Source organism: Trichosurus vulpecula, chromosome 9 (assembly GCF_011100635.1).
Source record: "Trichosurus vulpecula isolate mTriVul1 chromosome 9, mTriVul1.pri, whole genome shotgun sequence".
NCBI classification, from domain to species: domain Eukaryota; kingdom Metazoa; phylum Chordata; class Mammalia; order Diprotodontia; family Phalangeridae; genus Trichosurus; species Trichosurus vulpecula.
In genome coordinates this window covers 129,062,758-129,087,412 of record NC_050581.1, presented here as the reverse complement: position 1 = coordinate 129,087,412, position 24,655 = coordinate 129,062,758, and the positions used below count along the sequence as shown (strand labels likewise).

General features: G+C 35.0%; 1 protein-coding gene across 1 annotated transcript; it reads left to right on the top strand.

Moving 5' to 3' along the window:
* Positions 1–745: 745 nt before the first annotated feature.
* SUN3 (Sad1 and UNC84 domain containing 3) lies at positions 746–21,720 on the top strand. Its single transcript, XM_036739416.1, has 10 exons — positions 746–774; positions 2,493–2,554; positions 3,190–3,293; positions 9,117–9,157; positions 10,986–11,157; positions 14,272–14,353; positions 16,171–16,286; positions 18,086–18,253; positions 20,949–21,044; positions 21,589–21,720. The coding sequence occupies exons 1-10, from the start codon at positions 746–748 to the stop codon at positions 21,718–21,720; spliced, it is 1,002 nt and encodes a 333-aa protein (XP_036595311.1).
* The last annotated feature ends 2,935 nt before the right edge of the window (positions 21,721–24,655 follow it).

The following is a 24,655-nucleotide window of genomic DNA, read 5'->3' as shown; positions in this document are numbered from 1 at the left end:
GCTGATTGAGGGGGCAATTTGCTGGAGGAAATGGGATAGAATGGTACTCTGAAATTCTTTATGAAATTATTTTTATATTTATAATTCTCACAATATATTATTGAAGGGGCTTGTCTCAGAGTCTTCAAGGTCAGAATGCTAATGGCTTATCTTTCCCCTTTGGAAAGCAGCATTTATTATCTATACTTCTATTTTTCTTAATATGCTCATTTCTTTTTCTTTTCTTTTTTTATTTTTTTCACTTCATAGTATTTTTTCCAGTTACATGAAAAGATAATTTTCAACATTCACTTTTATAAGATTTTGAGTTCCAAAATTTTTTCCCTCCCTTCTCTCCCCCCTCTCCAAGACATCATGCAATTTGATATAAGCTATACATGTACAATCACTTATTTCCACATTAGTCATGTGAAAGAAGAATCAGAAGAAAAGGGAAAAACCACAAGAAAGAAAAAACAACAACAAAAAAAAGAAAATACTATGCTTCAATCCGCATTCAGACTCCCTAGTTCTTTCTCCGGATGTGGATAGCATTTTCCATCATGAGTATTTTGGAATTGTCTTAGATCATTGTTTATTGCTGAGAAGAGCTAAATCTATAAAAGTCAGTCATTGCACAATGTTGCTGTTACTGTGCACAATGTCCTCCTGGTTCTGTTCAATGTGCTCATTTCTTTAAGTTTATTTTTTTCGCTTGTTTGTTTCAGAGACTTCTGCAGAGTGCTGAGGTGGTGATAAAGGGAATATGGATAGAGTGAGGGCATGTTTGATTCGGTGAGTATGTATACTGCAAAGCTCAGAAGTCAGTGTCAGGCAAACGCAGAGTTGGCGAGTTCTAGCTGTGCACCAAGCTCTGCTCCAGGGGAGACTTTGTGTAGTGGCATCAGAGCTGATCTCAAGTACCCCCTCATAACGTGACCATGACAACAACAAGCTATGATAAGAAACCATGGATCAGATTTTGGGTCGTACTACCTATCTAAACCCCAGTTCCTTCTAGATCTGCTTTGGGATGAAATTTCTCCTATCCCCGAACATTGCCTGTGCCTCTCTGGGAGACTCTCTTAAAAATAGTGTCTTTCATAAAGGTCATTACAGGACTGATGAAGCATAAGTTTTTGAAGTCAAGATTTATTAAATGTTTAGATATCTATCCTTTTAGGACACAGGAGGCAACAGTTTTCATCAACTTCAGGCAGAAGGAAAGGTCCAGGTCCATAAACAATTTTCAGTGTTTGAGACCCATTTGAAGTTGGAAGTACACAATTTTGATATAACATGGTCTGAGCAACAAACTTTAACTCTCCCTAACAGGACAACCTAATGGTTCAGATAGACACATCCAGTCCTAGTTTCTAATGTGAATTCTTGGAACAAGTAGGGTCCCCCCTCTAATATTTTTGTGGCTGGCTCAGAATGAAAATCAGGACTTTGTGAAGAGGAAAACAGTCTCTAGGGAGCAGATTGAGACTGAAAATCCTCAAGGCTAGGCTGTGTGGGACTTAGGAGGCACTTGGCCCTTGGCCCATTGGGGAAAGCAACATTCCCTACTTGATGATTTGGGCAATATCCTTCCACTAGAAAGGACTACAGAGGGTAAGGCTGAGACCGATGCCCCCACTCAAATTCTTCCATAACAGAAGTCCATGTCTAAAGTCTTTAGAGGGGAGTCAGACTATAGTGGCCCAGAATGAAGTATGAGGGAGGGAGGGGAAGATTAGATCTCCTGTACCCAAGGAAGGGAGGTCAGGGAGGTCTTACATTTGAAAATAAGAAAAGACTCTCCAAATGGACCTTGACAAAAAGAGAGGATAAAGAATTGGGTTGTTCCTTGGTGGTGCTCAATAATATAAAACAGGCAGTATGGGGGGAAAGGTAGGAAGAAGCTGGGAAAAGTACTGCACCAGAAAACAATTAAGAAAGCTGTTAGTAACTTTCACCAAGCAGTCCAACAGTAGTCACAGTTTCTTAATTGAGGTGCATTTTCCCAGCTTCTCTGTAAGGGGAAGCAGGGAAAAGTAGAACTTAGAAAGATGATGTCAGATGGTGAGGATTCTAAAGGTGGGAAGAACTACTCAGTCCTAAACTGAAGGGGAAAGCAAGTGCCTAAGGAGTTGGAAATGAGCACAGAACTGAAATTTTCAGAAGTGAGGTAAGTGGAAGCACATAGATATTAGAGATCAAAACGTAGTAGGGATTCAGAAACCAGACAAACACACAACACAGATAGCAGACATAATGTCAAAATGTCACAGAAATTTGAAATTAAGGCAATTTCTACCTTATATAGAAAGCTTCTTACATTCGAGACATTAGCCAGTCCTGGTGTATGGTCACGGTTACATGTAGAAACAGGTGAACCATTTTAAGATGGCAAATAGATTAACCTAGCCAGAGGGGATTTGAGGGGATAGAGGCATAAATCATGAGAATGTCTAAATAAGATTTCCAATATTATTACAGCATTGTATTCTTGGTTTTATGTTATTTAGGGGATACTGCTCATGGAAGACTATCCTAAAGATCACGTTCTTATTGACTTTTGTCTTTATAGGTAAGTTTTAGTTAAATTATAAAAGATTCCCTAAAATCTTTGTAGAGGGTGTTTCAAGTCATGCAAGTCCCATAGGCGCATAAAAATATGTTTTTAAACTGCTAGTTACTTGTAAACCCAATCTGCCTTTGTTCACTTGGACCAGCACTTGTTCTCCATACCTTTCTCTGCCCTTGTAAAACACACACACACACATACATATACATACATACACGCATACATGCACACATGGATGTTTTGGTTTTTGTTGTTTTGGTATTGGGAATTTTATGCCACAAAATTGATATATGAACTTCCCTTAGTTTGTTGAACTAAAAATATCTTTCTACAATGAATCTACACTACTACTTTGTGAAGGATCCATCTAAACTGAGGGACCCAGGAGAGGGTTCAGACTAATGATATGCAGGCCAAGCCACCAACCTGGGCACTAAACTTAATATTTAATCTCATATCTGCTTTAACCTACAAGCAGTGTTTAATTTATTCCAATAAAATTACATTGAATCGTGTGATTTTTGAAATACTTTACATATCAGTTAGTCCTATTAGTTTCCTACTAATAACAGACATCAGCTACACAAGTTTCCAGATTCAGCTCTGTTATAATAAATTTGTTTTTCTATGACTAACAGTACTGCATAATGGTGAAAACCTCAAAAGAACAGCATTAGTTCACATTCCCACGAAAATACATGAACTATATACAGAATATGGATCTATGCTCCACAATTACCAGGTAACATTTATATTAAACTATTTTCCATATTGCGTGTTTAAAACTAATACTTGTCCTAATGCCAAATAGGTTTGCAACATTTTGTTTAAATTCACCAATATAATTTTGATATCTTGTTGTTTGAAGATTATATGTTTTATTTCTTTTTAAAAGCTACTCTAGCTGAATTAACTTAGGTCTTATTTTATAAACTTTGGTCAATTAAGAAAATGAAATATGACAAATTTCATCCTCATATCTTTGCCTTACTTGGTATATGTGCTTTTCCTAATTTTATGTTCTATTTTCTTCTTTTTATGCCAAATCCTGAACTTTCTTACTATTTGTATTGTTTACTTGCAGAAAATTCCCTGAGAGTCAATGATTCTTGTCCTTAAAATTTTCTTAAACTTAACTACAATGTAAAAATTTTGATTAATATTTGTCTTCATTTAGAACTGTCTTCTTGGGGCTACTGGACTAAATTCATCAATGTAAAATAAAGGAGTTTTTTGTGTAATTGTCAAACTAAGTAATAGTATCATACAGTCACTATTGTTTTTGCTATGTGGAATCAGAGGATGGCAGGGATCAAGGCCATTACCCCTATGACCAATTTTCAAAGGTTCCTTAATGACAAAGCTTCATCAACCATAATGCTCAATTTTTCTCCTTCACTTTCGCTCTCTGCCCCTGTATTTTCCCTCACAACCTTAGACATACAAAATTATCCAGTCTCTTATAAAATATTTGAGCTAGAAAGAGGGGACTTTAAAGGTTCTCTAATCCAAACCCTTCATTTTACAAAGGAGAAACCTGAAGTAAAGTAACTTGCTCAAGATTAGACTACTAAGCAGTGAGTCAGGGCCTGAACCCAGGTTTTCTGGATCTTGACTCCAAATCCAGGACTACGTCCCTGCCATCCATAGTTAAAATATATTGGAGAGTTTGTGTTAGGGGCATTTGACAAAGCACATCACAGAGAAGCACAGATGTTGAATTTTTAATGAAATACTACCAGCAAGGCTCATGTCCTTAAATCTATTCTCATTCAAAGTGGCTTGCATCTGTGTGAAATTTCCTTTGGTATGATGTTAAAGCAAGGAGGAAGCAGTGTGATATGGAAGATAGAAAACTAGCTGTCCTGGGAGATGCTTCTAACCTATACTGGCTCCATGATCCTAGGAGAAAGCCACTTAACCTTTCAGTGTCCCAAGAAGGAAGGGAGGGAGGGAACAAGGGTAGGAGAGAGAAAGAGTGGAAAAAATGCTGAGTAGAAATAAAAATAGAAAAAGCAAAGCAATCCCTACCCTCAAGGAGAATAGTAGAGGAAAATACAATTAGGGGAGTGGTGGCCAGTGTTTTGAATTGAGAAGTCACAGAAACCATGAGTAGAGTCACAGGGCAATTAATTGGCATGATCTTCCTAAGAGTGACAGTATTGATCTGATTACTGATCCCAGAGTTAGAGGTGGAAAAAGAGCTCCCTACACCAATGAAATCACAGGTCTGTACCAAACAAATTGTAATGTGTTCTACCAGAGAGCTTATTCCTGAGGCAATAAGTTCCCTTCCTATCCTGTATTTCTGTTTCTTGCAGAAAATCCATGTGTAATAATCTTCCTGTCAATACAGTATTTAGAAGGCCAGCTGATAAAGCTTTCTGGAATATTTAATTTATCCATTTGTATGTTGGCACTTTGGAAAAGTTGAAGTAGCCATATTGGAGAATATATATATATATAGATATAGATATAGATATAGATATATTCATAAGAATATATATATATTCATAAGAAGCAATATATATATGTATGCAAAACATATATGTATATAAAATGAACAAGGAGATGAGACCAAAGGGTTATCTATATTTGATTTCTTGTCATATTCTAGTGTTTAGATTATTTTTTCGTACTAAGTTTTCATACTAAGTGCAGAAAAGAGATAGAAAAGTAGGTAACATGGTAGTATAATTAGGGGAATTTGTTACTACTTCACTAATTATAGATTGATCCAAAGAGTGCTAAACTAAATTTGTAGAAACTTCTCTTAGAGCTCTGTCCACTCCTTTTCCATTTAATTTTTCTCAGTGACTTAGATGAAAACATTTCACATGCTTTTCAAATTATCAGATAATATGAAATTAAGAGAAAGCTAATATATTATTTATTTTTAAAAAAATCAGCATTCCAAAATATCTCAACAGGTTGTAATAATGGGCAAAATCCTAGATGAAATTGAATTACAGATAGGTGCAAAATCCTAAATTTAGATTTCAAAAATCAATCTACAAAGATAAGATAAGATATACAACAATTTGGGGGCTTTAGCTCAATGAGTAAACAATGTGATGTAGCATCCAAAAAGCTATTTCAATCTTAAACCTAGCAAAGCTCACAACCTTTTTGGGCATCAGTTGCCTTATTTTTTAAATGAAAGGGTTAATTTAGATGATTTTTAAGTTCTGTTCTAGTCTAAATCTATGATCCTGTGAGTTAAAAGAAATGTAATTTTCAAAGCAAGAGAGGTGATGTTTCATTTCATTCTTTGATGATCAGGCCATACCTGAAATATTGCATTTACTTACAAACATCCAGCTTAAAACAGACATTGACAAGAAGTATTTGTTCAGAGGAAGGGAACAAGAATGTTTAGAGGGGTTTGAAAACAATGGTATATGAAAACTGAATTAAAGAACTGGGGATGGTTAGCTTGAAGAAAAAAAATTATGGAGAACATCATTGGGTTTTTTTCAGATATAGGAAGGGTTTCTACAAGGAAAAAGGTTTAAATTTATTCCACTTAGACTCATTTAAGAGAGAACTGGGACCTACTGGCAAAAGTTCTAACAAAGGAAATTTTAGCTCAATATAACAAAGAATTTTCTAACATTTTGGGCTGTTCAAAATTGAATTGGATACTTTATTTGGTAATGAGTTTCCTATCAATGGGGGTATTCAAGTAGACTGGATAACCAATTCAGAATAGAAGAAATTCATGCTTTTGGCATGACATATCTTCTAACATAAGACAATCATAGACTCTTCAATTCCATAAATATGGCACGAATATTTTTATTACAACAATTTGTTGTAACAGGATTTGACTAAGATATTGGAAATACCTTATGAATAGTAGCAATACACAGATTTGTGCTGAACATGAGTCAGGCATATTGAAGAAATAATTATATTTCAATACTTTATTGACATAAACCTTAACTTGCCTACACCATGTTGGCCACCCACCAAGTCACAAATCTCTCCAGGCTGATACTCAGATGACAGATATAAGATCTATCCCTGGAACCATTCTCAAAACTTAGTAGAATCTGCCAGATCTCACACTCTCACTGGCAGAAGTTTTGAGAGCACAAAGTTAACTCTATGCTAACATCATAAGAACACTTGTATCAACTAGCATTTTTAGGCTGAACGAAAGTGAAAAAAATCATGCAGATTGGTCCAATCTGGGCTTAACTGGGCTCTCACTGAGTCAAGGCAAACCTCACTAATTGATGTACCATCCCATTCACCCAGAATAGCTTTTCCAAACCTTTTCATCCCTCCTCAAACCTTCTCCATCTCCCCATCTCCTCACATCCTCACCTTGTCTCATATTTCACTGAAAAAAACTGAGGCCATTTTTTTAAATTTTTATTTTTTTTTATTTTTAGTTTGCAACACACGGTTCTACATAATTCTGAGTTCCAAATTTTCTTCCCTCCCTCCCCCCTCCCTCCCCAAGACGGTATGGAATCCCATATAACTTCCATAAAACTGAGGCCATTTTGAGAGAGCTTCCTCTTCTTTCTTCATTTCCTCATGTCACTCAGATGCCTTCTGCCACTATCTCCTTCACTTCTATCTCACATGAAGACATTGCCAAGGCAAACCTTTCTCCATGATCCCATTCTATCCTATTTGCTCTAGAAGACTGTCCCCTCTATCATGTCTATTCTTGTACTTATCTTTATTCTCTGTCTGCTAGCTGCTTCCTTAATGCCTACAAACATGCCCATATCTTCAAAAAACCCTCACTTGATCTATCCTTCCCTACTAGCTATTATCTTATATTTCTACCCTCTTTTGTGACTAAACTCCTTGAGATGAACATCTATAAGTGCCTCCACTTCCTTTTTTTCTCACGCTCAAGTTAATTCTCTGCAGTCTAGCTTCTAATGTCATCATTCAACTGAAACTACTCTCTCCAACATTATCAGTGATCTCATAATTGTCAATCATCCTTCTTAGCCTCTAGGCAATCTTTGACACTGTTGATCATTCTCTTTTCTTTGATATTTCCCTAAGTTTTTGTGATAGTGGTCTCTTATGGCTCTCTTCTTATCTAACTGAACAATCTTTCTCAGTCTCCTTTGCTAAATTTTCATCCAGGTCATCTTCACTAACCAGAGGCATCTCACAGAGCTCTGTGCTGGGCTTTCTTCTCTTCTGCCTCTATACTATTTCACTTGGTGATTTCATCAGCTCCCGTGGTTTCAATTTTCATTCCTATGTTCATGGTTCTCAGATCTACTTATCTAGTCCTAACCCCTCTCTTGCCCTCCAGTCTCACAACTTTAACTGCCTATTAAACATCTCAAACTGGATATTATAGACATCTTAAACTCAGCATGTCCCAAACGGTACTCACTATCTTTCCCTTTCAGGCCTTACCACCATCCTCCCAGTCTCAGAACCTAGCTGTCGTCCTAGACTCCTTCCTCTCTCACACACCTCATATCCAATCATTTGCCAAGTGCCATCAATTCTATCTTTGTAATATCATTCATATATCTCTCCTTCTATCCTCTGACCCTGCAACTACCCTGGTTCAGGCCTTCATCATCTCATGCCAGGACAATTGCAATGATTTGCTGGTTATTCTCCTTACCATGAGTCTCCCCACTGAAATCCATCCTCCACTCAGTTGTCAAAGTGATCTTCCTAAGTCTGACCTTTCCACTCTCATATTTGATAAACTTTCCTGGCTCCCTATCATCTCTAATACAAAATATAAAATCCCATGTTTAGCATTAAAAGCCCTTCATAACCTGACTCCTTCTTCCTGTTGTGGACTTCTTACTTTCATGCCTTACTCCAATCCAGGTATTCTGTGATAAAGTGGTACTGGCTTGCTTTTCCTACTTCATGGTGCTTTACCTTCCAGCTCCAGAATTTTCAATGATCATCCCTCATGCTTGCAATGGGAAATCTCATGTCTATCTTTCAGCTTCCCTAGTTTCCTTCAAGTCTCTTATAAAAACCTGCTTGCTCTGAGAAACTTTTCCCGGCCCTCCATAATCTGAATACCTTTCCTCCTAGACTACCTCAATTTATCCTGTAACTATTTTGTTTGTACATAGTTGTTTGCATGTTTTCTTTTCCATTAGAATGTGAGTGTCTTTAGAGAAGATACTATTTTTTGTCTTTCTTTGTACCCAGCACTTAACATGATGCCTTGTACATAGTAGGAACTTAATAAAGAACAGTCTTACAAACAACTTTTTGGAGCACAGCTCATTGACTTTTAGTGGAGTAACAACAATTTCATATAACAAAATCTTAGTAAGTGCTAGAAAGCTGCTATATGTAGCCTCTTCACCAAATAATCTTTACAAATACCCCCTTTTTTATTGCTCTTTCAATATTAGTAGTTATAACTGTCAACTTTCTTAAATATATATTCTCTATGGTAGCATAGAAACATGGAATATGGTAGATATATCAAAGGTTTATCACAGAATGATGTGTATTTCACATAAACACATTTTTATAAATAGCTAGCTTTGAACGCGGAGATTTCAGAATGATTTGTCCAACCTGCTTTTTTTTCTTACAGGCCAGAATTCAAATGGCTAAAAAAAACAAAGAGCTTCTAAAGTGAGTTTTTGTTGTTTTTTTTCCTGTTGTATATGTCTTACTACTTTGGAAAAAATAGTATCTTTGGGGTGATTTAAGGGACACACATGTATTTAATAGTAAAATATACTTCCAAATATTCTCCTTCATGCCAACTAAGATCATGTGTTTTTTTTTTTCCTTTCATATTTAAAAAGGAAGGATGGCTCATAAAAAAGCCTTACATTTGCATGTGACATTAAACTTGATAAGGTTCTTTCATATGTTATCTCATTTCATCTTCTATAATATAGGTATAGAAAGTAGTATTCTCATTCTATATAGAGGGAAACTGAGACACAGGTTAATGTATTACCTAAGGACACATGGTGAATCAATGGAGAAGTGAGGTCTTGGAGCCGAGTCTCCCAGTTCAGTACTGCTTCTACATCAGGCCTGAGTCACTTATCTTTTTCTATTTTACAACATTATATATTATCCAAATGCTTTTGTCAGAGAGATGCAATATGATCCTATGGAATAGTGAAATTCCAGAGGTAGAAGGAAGCCTAGTTATAACATGGTCCAGCCACATTTTAGCATTAAATTTAAAGCAGCACTTCTTTCTCTTGTTGTATAAAGACAGAATTACTAATGTTTAGAGAGATAGGTATTTATTGAAAGTTGTTTTGCTCAAAAGAATAATAATGTTTATAAGGGAACCCTTCTGTTTAGTCTGTTGGAAAGATTCACAAGGCAATCAGAAGCTTAGGCTCAACTCCCAACTCTTGTACTTTACTTTACCTGTGTGAACTCTGGGAAATTACCTAATCACAAGGTCTCAGTTTCCTCCTCTGAAAAAACAAACCAAAAGAGTTGGCCTCAGTGACTTAATATCCCTTCTAGCTTTAAAGTTGATGATCCCATGAACTTCATCATAATATTTTTGTAACTATCAATTCCTTAAAATGTTATATATTTTAAAACTGGATGAGGTCATAAAAATAATTTTAATTTGTAATCTTATGGGATAGGAACTTCCTCTACTCACATACAAATTATAAGGCACTTATAATTTAGTCTTAGTTGCCTGAGAATCAGAGATGATAAGTGGCTTCCTCGTGATCACAAAACCTGTCAAATGCATGGTCAAAGGGCTCATCAAAGACAAATATGAAGAGCAGGATTTGAACCTAGCTCATCCTAACTCTTAAGTCTAGTATTCTACTCACTCACCACACTATGTTACCTCTCTACTTATAATCTAAGAGTTGTACAGTTCTTTAATAAAACCTATCAAGTTTTGTTTTGTTCTACAACATCCCTGAAAAAGAGTATTCCCCAACTTTTAAATGAATTTTAGACCTTGGAACTAGAAGGAATCTTTATAGGCAATCTAATTTAACCTGTCCACTTTATACAAGAAAAAACTGAGGCCCAGAAAAGTTAAGTGACTTTTCTAGGTCATATAGCTAGTTAGTGGCAGATACTCAGGTATCTTAAATTCTCTTTTCATTATATTATGCTGCTAGAAATAGGAATATGAAGAGGAAAAAAGCTTAAAGTCACACCATTAGTAGGCATCTCTGTCAGAACTACAATGCCCCTCACTCTTGATTTTTATGGCAATTATTTTTTCTAGATAAATGTTCATTCTTCATTCTCCATTCTCTATTCTCTCTGAAACATACTTCTCTACTATGTTAAGATTTATAGTATAACATATTATAATACATTGTTTGTACAGATATACTAAGTATTTATGTTGACAGCCTACTGAAGCCCATCAGTAATTATTTAGGTAAACAGGAAAATGTGTGTGGTCTTTTACCTCTTTCTTCTTCCTACTCAATTTCCTATTTTTTAACAGGAAGGGAAGCCGCTATTTGGAAGAAAATTCCAAAGAAATTATGTCCCTGACTAAACAGATAGAAATCCTGAAGGCTTTACTTAAAGATTTAAGAAGCCAAATGGAGGACTATGTTCAGAATGCTAATGTAGATGGATTTGAAAAGCTGGATGACTCAGACATTACTGAAGAGGTAAGAAAGGATTTAGAGGCATTTGGGGTTCTGTTTGTTATATTTTTAATGAATTCTATGTATGAAATAATTGTGTTAATGCCAAGTCAGGTTTGTCTTTGTCCCCATTTCCTCCCTAATTTAGCCCTGGCACAAGCTATGCCTTTAACCCTAGAAGCTTACTTTTCTCACTTTCTCAAGACTTAGTGGGGCTGACTTCCTACCTAGATAAGTGGTTAATTTTGTTTTGTTTTTAATCCAGATAAAGAACTGACAATTTAAAGCTGGCAGTTTTTCACTAGGTCCATTTTCTAAGAGACACACAGAGACACACTTATTCCAATCAGTAGAAACTCTGGGAAAAATTCTGACTTAGATAAACCTTTTCTTTAGCGGTTCTGCCTCTTTCCTCCTCCAAAATACTCAATAATTTCCTGTTCGGTACCTACAACCCATAGTTTCTCTCTTCTTATCTTTTCCCTACCCTATTTCTACATTGCACCCAGTACTGTAGTTACCCAGCAATTCTACATGCTCATTTCATTTATACTTTAGCTAACAATGCAAACTGATAAACTAATATCCTCCAGCAACGATGGGTATCCAAAGATGAGCATGTGTGTGTGTGTGTACACACACACACACACACACACACATATCTATCCAGGAGTAGTAGTATTTCAGTCATGAAAAGTGGAAAGCTAATGCCTCAACTTACAGAAATGAATCTTACTGGCAGAATTCTAGGCATCATATAAAACCAGTAAAGAGAGATTACCAGCCTCTGAAGTAAGATAGTCTTTTTTGGTTCCATTTATATTTATTTCAGTATTTATTCAAGGCTCAAGGAAAGAATGATACAAAGAATATTCCTTGGTAAGATTCTAAAAATAATCAGTTCTGTAAGCAAATCAAGGGTGGAAAGAGGTACTAGATGCAGTGTGTCTTTTACAAAAAGATACTGGATGAGTCACTGAGCAAAGAAGATGAATGATAGACTATTTGGCTTTTAGATTAGCATCCATGGAACCCACAAAGTTGAATGAACCAGTAATTGAGCCATTCATACAAATGGAAATGCTTATATAGGCTCATCATTAGGGTCTAGATCTGTTTTCATGCCATGTGCAAACAATGACAGCAAAACGAAAATGAAAGAAGCCCCTGTCTTCTCTTCATAGGTCCCATTGTGTTATAAAAAATTCAAGGTTTTGTCAGGAATCATAGAAATTCAGAGCTGGAAAGGGTTATCAGAAAGCATTTGGTCTAATTCACTTGATTTTACAGATGAGGAAATACAGACCCAGAGGTTTCTTCAAAGTGACCTGGCTAACTTAGTGGTTGTATAATCTAAGGTTCCTAACTTCTAGTACCTTGCTTTTTCCATTGAGAAAAACAAGCATTGATTTTTATATTTTATTTCACTCTGAAATTGATTTTGTCCTGTAACCACCTAAGTCATGGTTCTTTGCCTCTAAACTTAGCTCAGGAATTCAACTGGTCCGTAAGGAGTTAAGTTTGGAAACCCAGTTCTCCTGCTAATCACTGTTCTATTCTTGACTCAAGGAAATCTGTTATGAGAGATGTAGGTGGACACTACAGAGTCTGGTCTTGTATCTTATACCACCAAGCTATCCTTCAAGGGTATCTGGTTTGTTATCTAAAGATGTCTGGCCCGCTCTCTTTGAACATTGCAGGCAGACTCAAACAATGAATACTTAGTCATAGGAGGCAAGGGAGGGGGTTGTTGTTAGCTCCTAGATTCCCAACTTCAGATCAATCATATTGTTCCTCTCACTTTAGTTATGTAACCAATCATGTTGTCCTCAACCCCATGATATCACCTAGCCTATTCTGTTCTTTGTTCTAACCTTACACTTTGTTCTAACCATACAAATGAGTTAAGTATTCATCTCGGGTTTTTGGCATAAATTGAGGCAAGCCACTGATCCCTTTATTATTGATTTGGTACCCTTTTGATAAACTGTTATCTTGTTTGAAGAGAATGTGCCTCAGTCTACCTTTAGGAATTTTTTTACTCATGATACCATTATCCTGTATTTCCTCCAACCCCACTCCCCAATTAGTTTTTTTAAATGATATTTTATTTTCCCCCAATTACATGTAAAAACAATTTTGAATTTTTTTTTAAAGTTTTGAGTTCCAAATTCTATTCCTCTCTCTCCCATCTCCTTCCCTGAGGTGCTAAGCAATCTGATACAGGTTATACATGAGCAATGATGTAAAAAATTTCCATATTAATCATTTTATGCAAGAAGATTCAAACAAGAAAGAAAGAAAGAAAAAGAGAAAGAAGGAAAGTAAGGAAGAAAGAAAGAAGAGGAAAGAAAGGGAAAAATAGTATGCTTCAGTTTGTATTCAGGCATCAGTTCTTTCCCTGGAGGCAGATAGCATTTTTTATCATGAGTCCTTTGGAATTGTCCTGGATCATTGTATTGCTGAAAATAGTTAAGTTATTCATAGGTCATCGTGCAATATTGCTATTACTGTGTACAATGTTCTCCTGGTACTACACAGTTTGCTTTGTATCAGTTCATGTAAGTCTTTCCAGGTTTTTCTGAAATCATCCTTCTTGTCATTTCTTCATAGCACAATAATATTCCATTACAATCACATACCACAATTCGTTCAGTCATTCCCCTATTGATAGGCATTCCCTCAATTTCCAATTCTTGGCCACCACAAAAGGAGCTGTTATAAATATTTTTTGTACAAATAGATTCTTTTCCTTTTTTTTTAATCTCTCTGGGATACAGACATAACAGTGGTATTGCTGGATTAAAGGGTATGCACAGTTTTATAGACCTTTGGGCATAATTCCAAATTGTTCTCCAGAATGGTTGGATTAGTTCACAACTCCTCCAACAGTGCATTAATGTCCCAGTTTTTCCACATTCCTCCAACATTTATCATTTTCCTTCAAAAAATTAGTTCTGTGAAAATTTACAAAATTCTCATTGTAATCCCATACGGTAGGTAAAACAAATGTTGTTATACTTGTTTTATAGATGACAAAACTGGTTCTCAGAGAGGTGAAGCAACTGTAACTATGTTAACTAACTATAAATTATCAATTATAACTATGTCAACTAGAAATCATTCATTTCCTCACAGGAAATGAACTTGGTGAATTATATCCTTAAAAAGTTAAGGGAGGATCAAGTCCAGATGGCTGACTATGCCCTCCAATCTGCGGGTGAGTTACATACTGAGCAAATAAAACTCATAACAAGAGAAATAAATAGCTGCACTTTGTATATGTTTCTTTATCTGTACATAGTACTTCAATGTCTCCTCCTTCATACTTCTCACTAAGTAAAAACATGGCTCTCTACCTGGCAGTTTAAAAGGGAACATAAGAATGAATATAAACTATATGGTAGAAGACAGAAAGGGCAGTATCTTTTTTCTCTTTTAAAAAACTGGGTAGAGTGGAAACCTATACATTTTAAATCAGTCAAGATCCTCCTTCTCACTCTCCCCTCAAGCTCCCTACCACCACCAGTGGAGAACATGAGAAAAATAAAACCTATGATAAATATATAATCAATCAAAACAAATTTCCACATTGGCTATGACCAAAAAAAATGGTCTTGTTCCACATTCTGAGCCCTTCACATTTCTCTATCAAGAGGGAAGGTAGTATGTTTCATCATTAGTCCTTTATAATCTTGCCTTTAAGCTGATAAGATTTCAGCAGAATAATGTTCCATCACATTTATAGACTATGTCTTGTTCATCCATTCTCCAATTTATGGGAACTATTTCAGATTCCCATTCTTTACCACCTCAAAAAGAGCTATATTTTTTGTACATGCTTCATAGTTTGTTTTGCTTAGGACTAATCCCTCCTTTAATAAACTCTCCTAATTCCCTCTCCTTTTTCTCCCTTCTCCCCCTTCTTCCCTTTCTCTCTCATTTCCCTGTTGAGTAAAATGAATGTCTGTACCCAATTGTGTGTGTGTGTGTGTATTTTTCCTTCTTTTGATCAGTTTGGATAAGAGTGAGGTTCAACAGAAATGAAGGATAGAATCTTCGGCAATGTAAAGATTATTGCTACTAAAATAGGTGGTATTTTTGTTAAATGTAAATTTTTGAAGGTAAATAATTACATTTTTAATTCAACATACAAGTTTGAGTGTTGATTATATATATAGCAATATAATGCAAATTTTATGAGCTATGTTCTAAGTACCCTCCAATGAAACTGATCCCTTATACTGTTCCTTTAGGAAACTGAGAACAGAAGAAGGTATATAGCTTATAGTACCACTATTTTGCTTTAATTGACAAAGGGATGGATCTGTAAAGGAAACTTGCAGATCTGTAAGACTTCAAGATAAGAATAATTTTAGAAAGCAAAGGCATAAAATGAGGTTTAAAAACCTGAAACTTAGTTGGGTAGAAAATTTTTAATATCCTACTCTGACCCTATCACAGATCTTAAGAAAATTTCTTAGTTTTCCTTCAATTTCCTTTCCTCAATTAGCTATCTTTAAAACTGTTTTCAGATATTCAAATGTAAGATACCATGATATAAAATTATCCTTGCAGTGCTTTTTAGTAGTTCAAAAATTTTTTTTTCCTGATTTTGAGATAGCTTGTCATTTATTACATGAATTGCAAGATTTTAAGAATCTATATATTTAGAACTATCTCTTGTTAGTTATAATCAAGGAATTTTCCATCAGCCAAACAGTTACTAATATGCACAACTCTGTTTTAATTATTATCTCATTTTTCAAACTTTAGAACTGGAGAGAAAGTATCACTTGCTCTAGGCAATAAAAGGTAAATTAGATGGGATTAAGACTTTTTCATATAGTAATTTAAAAGAGCTGTGATTTCATGGAGGTATGGATACTCCCTTTATCAAAGCTGATGATAAATCTTCCTGCAATTTTCTGAGAACAAACTACTATACTACTTAATTTCTTTATTAACATTTTCCTTCTAATTTTAAGAATCATACTAATTTACTTCTGTTTCTACCTTCTTATTTTCTAATTTCAGGTGCCTCCATTGTTGAAGCAGAAACTTCTGAGAATTACAGAAATGATCAAGCAAAACTATATTGGCATGGGATACGATTCTTAAATTATGAAATGCCTCCAGATGTTATTCTTCAGGTAAAACCAAAATCAAATACTTTTTATTCCTCATTCTCCTGAATTTCCTGATTATGGGAAATCTCCAGTACTTATAGCTAGATAAGGGGAGATACTCTAATCACTCCTTTTGTAGAGGCCTGATATAGTCCCCCTACCTTTTCACAGTTCATGGGATCATAGGGTTTAGAGGTTGAAAGGATCTTATAGATCAGATCATTCTATAGGCACCACTCTTCTAACCTTCCCCAGCCACTGACTTATCCTCATTTCTGGAAACAGTCTCAACATTGAATTCTCTCAGGATGCCAATTAGACTCTCTTTCCATTTAAAAAATAATATTGGGTCAAGCTCGATTTAAACAAGAGTTTATTTAACTCCCAGTGTTCCTTACAGGCTTCCCATAAAATGAAAAACTGTTAATCCCAGTCCCCTGTACCTCTTAAAGATACAGTAATTCTGTCTATAGTCTCTATGAAAAGCTATTGAAGTTGGTATTATATTCATTATACCATTATTTTGTCTTACCAGCCTGCTTGCATGCTAGCCCATCACAAAGTTTTTCATCCTCACTGAATTCCATTCTCTTCATGCCTCTGTTCTATCCTAGACCATCACCCTGCTTTGGCTATATTCTCTCTTCCCTATCTCTTGGTGAACCAACTCAACTTTACATTATTTTTTATTCTTGAATTTCTTGCCCCTCCTTAACTCCTTAACATTGATCATGCCTTGCCAAACCCCAACATTGCTTTTATCATCCACCTCTTTCATTTCCTATTCATGTGCTCCTGAAGAGAATGTGAAATTTCATTGACTGGGTCCACTACAAATTCACATGATATAATCTCAACTGGGCCCTCACTGTAATAAGGCAGAAGTTCTATTCTTCCCTTGTTCATTTGCTATCCCACTCAAAAATAAAATCAATATAACCGGATTAAGAATTAAAGGAATCAAATGGGATAATTTCCCAATTCCCTCTCAAATTGATGTTTCTGTGAAGGTAAATTAGGCCATCTTTTGTCTCAGTTCTTACCTAGTCTTAGTCATTGAATGGGCATTGCCTCAGATGAACTGAGGCCTTGGAAAGATCTTAATTTAGAAAGGTCAAGGTCATCCACTGCATCCTGGGCCATTGCCAGTCATCTTGTCTTTTGTCTTGTCATTGGACTTCAATGACTGGAGGAGAGAGGCTGACAGTTTGTCATCTCTGACTCCTTAAATCCAATTCATGCACAAGTCAAGACATCACCCTTGGAAGACAAACAACAACAATCTGAGTGAAGCACTTTGGCCCTCCTTAGATATCAAACCTCCTTAGATATCAAACATAGCATTTCCTCATACAGACTGAATGTGCCACTTCCATGATGGACCTTCACTACTCACCTTGCAAGGTCTACTTCATGTCCTACCTCCTCCATGAAGCCTTTCCTGTTACATTCTGATTTCTGTATTTCTCTATTCTCTTAACTCCTACAGCATTTAGAGCACAATTCATTATTTAAGTATCTCTTATATTTATATTAATTATATCCCCTTCACTAGAATGTAAACTCCTGATGACAGGAATCTTTTCTTCTATTTCTTTTGTATATCTCATAGTACCTAGCCTAGTCTTGGGCATATGATATGATACTCACTAACACTTACTGAATGAATTAGTGTTTTATAAAGAGGTCAAAGAGGATATTAACTTATATACATATATAACATACATACATATGTATATATATGTGTGTATATATAAAAATGTGTGTGTGTGTGTGTGTATATGTGTGTATACACACACACACACACACACATTTTTTTTTAGCCTGATGTCCATCCTGGGAAGTGCTGGGCCTTTCCAGGTTCTACGGGTCATACTATGATCAAGCTTGCGAAGAAGATCATACCAACAGCAGTTACCATGGAGCACATCTCAGAGAAGATTTCTCCCTCAGGAAATACCGCCAGTGCTCCGAAGGACTTTTCTGTTTATGTAAGTTCTTTTCTACATTTAAAATTCAAAGTACTGCTAAAAAAAAGTTGAAATGTACATTGGGCCCGTGAATACTACACTATGTAGAGATACTTTAATTTACACAGTTAATCATTGTCACAGGTCCTGAGAACACTGAATACAAATTGGTTTAGTAAATCAAATCAATATTTTAAAATGTATATTTCTACATTTTGGTTTGATACAATGTATGCTTCCAGCAAATACTCAGAAACAAACCCTTTTGTATAGTCTCTAAATAAAGTTAGATCAATGATTATCAACAAAGAGGAGGGATGTTAACTTTTTTACATTTTAACTTTGGCACTATGATACCAACATTGCCCATTGTATTGAACCATAGTTTTATTGCCTCATGATGTGACCTTACTTATACTGTTGTAGTGTTTTTGGTCTGCATTCTTCATTTGGCATCACTTCACTCAAGTTTATTCGTGTTTCTTGAATTCTATACATTTGCCATTCCTTATTATATAATGATATTTTATTAAATTTATATACTCTATTATTTAGCCATTCTGTAATTGGGTATGTCCTTTGCTTTTAGGTTTTCATAATTATGAATATTGCTATTACAGACATTTTTGGAAATATATGTCTTTCTCTGTCTCCAGTATAAAGTCCTTTCCAGTAAAGGGCTCTCTGGGTCAAAGGTTATGGACAATATGATAACTTTTTCTTGCACATTTCAAAATTGTTTGCCAAGACAGTTGGACCAATTCACAATTCTACTAGCAATGAATGAGCCTTCTTCTATTCAAATAGTCCCTCAAACAATGAGTTTTCCAGTCTTTTAACATCTCTGTTAGCTAATTAAATCAATAGAAGAACATATTACTGAAAGGAATCCTCAGTCCAAACAAATTCAAATTAACAAATATTTATTGATTACACACAATACACAGAGCCCTGACTTAGACATTAGAAAGGTTACTGCCCAAATGGTGCTTATCATCTAGAGGAAAGTATATGATATAATATAAGTATATAATAAAAAATATATAATATATAAGTATATAATAAAAAATAAGACATAAGTATGTATTAGAGCAGCAAAGTTTTATTTGAAGTCCAAAAAGGAAAAGAAAATTGTTAGTAATTGAGGAAGTCAGGGGAGGCTTGATAAAATAGTTTTTATTTGAATTGAGCTCTAAAATATGGGTAGGAATTTATGGGTGGTAATGGCAGGAAGAACATCCCACACATAGAATAACGTGTAAAAACAAAGAGGTGAGAAATTATGAAGTAAGCAAATGCTGTAATAGTGAACCATCTAACTAGAGCACATCTAGAGGAAGGTCATTATGATGGTGAATCAGTTGGAGAAACGAAGATGTTTAGTCTGGAGAAGAGACAACTCAGATTACCTGTATTCAGGTATTTGGAATAGAAGAGGGATTTGACTTGTTCTGTTTGGTTCCATAAAACAAAATCGGGAGTGATGGATAGAAGTTGTGAAGAGGCAAATTTAGGCTTGATGTTAGGGAAAATTTCGTAACAATTCAAGCCATCCAGAAGTAGAATGGGCTGCCTTGGGAGCCCATTTCCGTATAGGAAATCTTCAAGCTGAGACCTGACCACTTGCTGGATATATCATGGAGAATTCTTTTTCATTTGAGGGCTGTAACAGATAGCTGCTTAAGGTCCTTTCCAACTCTAAAATTCTGTCATTTTATAAAATGTGATGTGTCAGGCTTGCCTTTATCATATGTATCATAAGTTTTGGGACACATGACTTTATTACGGTAAAATGATTTCATTATAATAATTAAATATTTCTTATCAAACATGATCAATTCAGCTAACATACTCCCCCTTTTGCGTTATTATATTAGGCACAAAATATTAAACTTTTGAATAACAATAAAACACTTTCCTGCTCAATTTTTTTTTCTCTTCTAAACTAATCTTTATCTTCAAGTACTAAGTAGAAAAAGAAACATGAAAGAAGGTATGTAAGATACACTGTCTTTTCATTCAGCCGACAAGGGATTAGATGTACACTAGGGAAATATATTTGTATCCTGTGTGATCCCTAGAGCCCTAGGGTAAAGAATACATGTTTTATAATTTGGAAAATCTAGTAAGTAATAAAATTGATTAGGTAACCTGAGATTTAAGTCAGAAATAAAATATTTTTATATCATGATACACAAATCTAAAAGTCATTTGCCATTTTCTCTCTTTCCTACAAGCAAAATGCTTTCAGATACCCATATGAAAAATACAATCTGCCTATAACGAAAATAGCTACTGTCATTGTTAGTTCCAGAAGTGATGTTCTTGTTGCTTTCTGTCCTAACAGTTTTTTACTTGTCTCAAGAATTATGAATACGTTAGTTATTCCTTATTATCTATACTTCTCCTAGGCAATTATCACATTCTGTTTTATATTTTGTTTCCTTTTATCTTCTATTCTAGAGTATAAACTACTTAAAGTCAAAAGTATCTTATTTATCTTTGAATCCCTTATACCGTTTAGCACAATGCCTAGAACATGGTAGTTGATAGACTATACTACTATTAATTCGAATCCAATATATGTCATTTGGTACTATCTGCCCAATAAATGTTTAGAGAGTTGTTGCTACTTGGACAAAGAAGTTTGATCATTTGGGTGAAACAATCTTTCACATAGTCTCTAATCTAATCTCTATGTCTTTCACATTTTTAGGGACTCAAAGATGAACATAAAGGAGAAGAAATCTTCCTTGGTCATTTTACATATAACAACAAAAGAGGGATCACTGTTCAAACATTTCAGCTCCAGGTAACAAGGGACCTTGGAAAAGATAATTAGAAGAAAATATGTTTCTTTCCTGGGAAGAGATTTGTTTGGATTTAATTTTAACAAAAGCTTATAACAATAGGAAGTAGATGAAGAAGTGCAGAAGTAATATCAAACCTTGTAAAGAAGGCTTCAAAAATGTGATAATAAAACAAATGTCATAGTTTCACTATAGTCCTTAGGCAATATTTAGAAAATTCAGGCAAAAGTGAACATATGTACATACTTAAATGTTCAGTGTATAAAGTCTATTAAGAAGAACTATATGGAGGAATCTGACCTTCTGCATCCTATTTTTCTTTATGTCCTGTATGATCTGGGTGGCAATGAAGGTAGGGTGAGGAACATCTCTTCAGTTCTCTGTAATAGTTCATTGTTTCCATCTGTGAAATGATGATTAAAATATTTTGTGTCATAAAGGAATAAAGAAGCTTAATTCACAATTATTTATAAAGTACATTCATATTCTTTGAGATAGAATTACCTATAAAATGTTAAGTTGGATTTATATTTTCTTTGTTTCCAGAATGAAACTTCTGAATCCTTATCATATGTGAAACTGAAAATTCTGAACAATTGGGGCCACTCTAAATATACATGCTTATATCGATTCAGAGTCCATGGAAAGCCTGAAAATGACGACTTCGGAGTCTCTTAAAAAGAGCAAGGGGGACTGACTGTGGTGATAAAAAATGGCGTATCTACCAAGTCAAAACAGCCAATGCCCCTAGAATCAAGTAAATGGGAATGAAAGCTTCAAAGAGAATACTTCATGCTTGCATTAAAATAATAAGAAAAGTTGACATTCTTCAATTAGTGAATGATGCTAATAAAAATGTTTGGAAATTCACTTCTATCAGTTTACTTGTTTTTTATGCTCAAATACCAGCTCCCTCTCTTTCCCTACTTCATTTGGATAACATAATAGACTGGTATTAGGAAGTTCTCCAATTAAATCCAAATATCACAGACTCAAAAAGTATTAAATTCTTAATGTACACCAAAGAAAGATAGAGAGAAATGACTTCAAGCTTGAATCCTGATGTTATATTAAACCAATCAATGGAGAGAAGTAATGCCTACAAATACCTTATTTCTATTCCAAGCAAGACACATCAAGCATGATATATCAAAGTGAATACATTAAAAGATACTGACTTGCAGAAAACACAACTGAATGGAAAGAACATGTTTAAAGCAATTAATATCTATGCAATACCAATCTTAATGTAAAGCAATTAATACCTATGCAACACCAATCTTAATGTATAATTTTGGGTCTGCAGAATCAATCATAACATATTTGGATACTATATTATCAAAAACTCTTACACAATTAATGAAACATAGGCATCCTTACTCTCTAGGTCAGTTATAAAAAGATTAGCACCTCCTTGCCAAAGAGGTAGAAGGCTGATTCACATTCTCAAAGCAAATGATAAACAGAATAACTTAAAAATAATGTTCAGAACAAGCAAAAATTATTTTCCTGAGAAACAGTAAAAGGTGATAACTGGTGCACACTATTGGATAGCTCAGATCCAAGAATGGAATCACATTACTTCCATGAACACCATCCACATGAACTTAGCTTATCTGAACCATGCAAATTTGTGGTGACCCAGAGATGTAAAATAGCAATTCAGAACCAGGTCAATGGCCCCAGAAATGACTGAAGAATTGTCTTTGTGCAATATGCCAGTGAAAAATTTGGCAACTAATAAATACCTAACAAGATGTTACATGGTAGATAAAATGACACATCAGAAGTTTGCTATCTTTCTTGGACTTACAAACAACAAATACCGTCCTATAAAAACAAATTTCTAAATATCCTTGAAAACTCAACTAACAAATTGCAAAGGTACGAGAACATTATCACAGACTAGTCTGTTGCTTCTGTGTGCCCAGATTTAACACTGATTCAGAAAAACTTAAGATCAATGTTGTAAAATAGGGAGAACAGAAGAAAAATCAGTGTCATGACAATTGAGAGAAAAGGGAGTATCCATCAAATGCTACAGAGAGGGCAAGAAGGATATAGACTGAAAAGGTCATTGCATTGGGAAATTAAAAGATCTTTAGTAATCTTGGAGACAGTAGTTCCAGTGCAGTGATGAGGTCAGAAACCAGAGTGCAAGAGTATGAGAAATGAGTGAAGGAAAAAAAGGAAGTGGAGGTTATGAAAATAGGATAGATTTTTTAAATGAGTTTGGCTGTGAAAAAGAAGACATATAGAATGATACTTTGCAAGAATGGTAGGGGCAAGTGAAAGTTTTTTTTAAAGATGGGAGACACATGGCAGGTTTATAGGTAATAGGAAAAGAACTAGTTGATGAGAGATTGAAGATTAGAGATAAAATGGCACAAACAAAATCAATGCAGTCAAAACTAGAAGTAGCTGGGAAAATATTTGCAGCAAGTTTATCTGATAAAGTTCTCACATCCAAGATATGTAAGGATTTGGTTCAAATTTATAAAAATAGCTATTCCTTAATATGAATATGGACATAGAACTTTTTAAAGGAAAAAATCCAAGTAATCAACTAACTTGGGAAAATGCTCCAAATCACTAATAATTGAAAAGATGCAAATTAAAGCAACTCCAAAGTTCTACCACACACCCATCAAACTCGACAAAAAGGGAAAATGACAATTGTTGAAGGGGCAATGGGAAAACAAACATACTAATGCAGTGTTTTTGGGACTGAAATTGCTTTAGCCATTTAAGAATGCAATTTGGAATTATGTCCCCCAAAGTCACTAAACTATATATACTCTTTGACCCAGCAATAAAATTACTAGGAACATACCCCTACAGAGAAAAAAAAATAAACAGGAAAAGTACCTATTCATATTTACAAAAATACTTATAGCAGTTCTTTTGGTATAACGAAGAAGAGGAAACTAAAGAGATGCCAATCAGGGAATGGTTAAAAAATTATGATATAGGAATATAATGGAATATTATTATGCTATTAGAAAGGACAAAATAGGCAATTTCAGCGAAACCTGGGAAGATCTGTATGAACTGTTGTAGAGAGAAATGAGCAGAACTAGAACAGTTTCTACAATAACACCATTATAAAGAAAAACAACTTTGAGAGATTTGAGTACTCTGACAGATGTAATCACCAACTACAGTTTCTGAGTAATGCTACCCTTTTCTTGACAAATGATGTCTCAGGATGCAGAATAAGATACATTTCTGGACACAGCCAATGTGGGAGTTTATTTTTCTTGATTATGCATATTTATTATAATAGCTTTTTTCTTTTTTTCTTTCCAATGGAGGTGGATGGGAGGAAGAAGAGGGATAGGACTGGGTAGAAAATAAAGAAAAGTGGGTTCACTGAATCATATATTTTTTATTTTTTTGCTTTTTTTTTTTTTGGCAGGGCAATCGGGGTTAAGTGACTTGCCCAAGGTCACACAGCTAGTACATGTGTCAAGTGTCTGAGGCCGGATTTGAACTCAGGTCCTCCTGACTCCAGGGCCGGTGCTCTACTCACTGCGCCACCTAGCTGCCCCCTATATATTTTTTATTTAATGCAGAGAACAGAAGGAAGTGCGGAAAGAAGAGACAAGCAGAA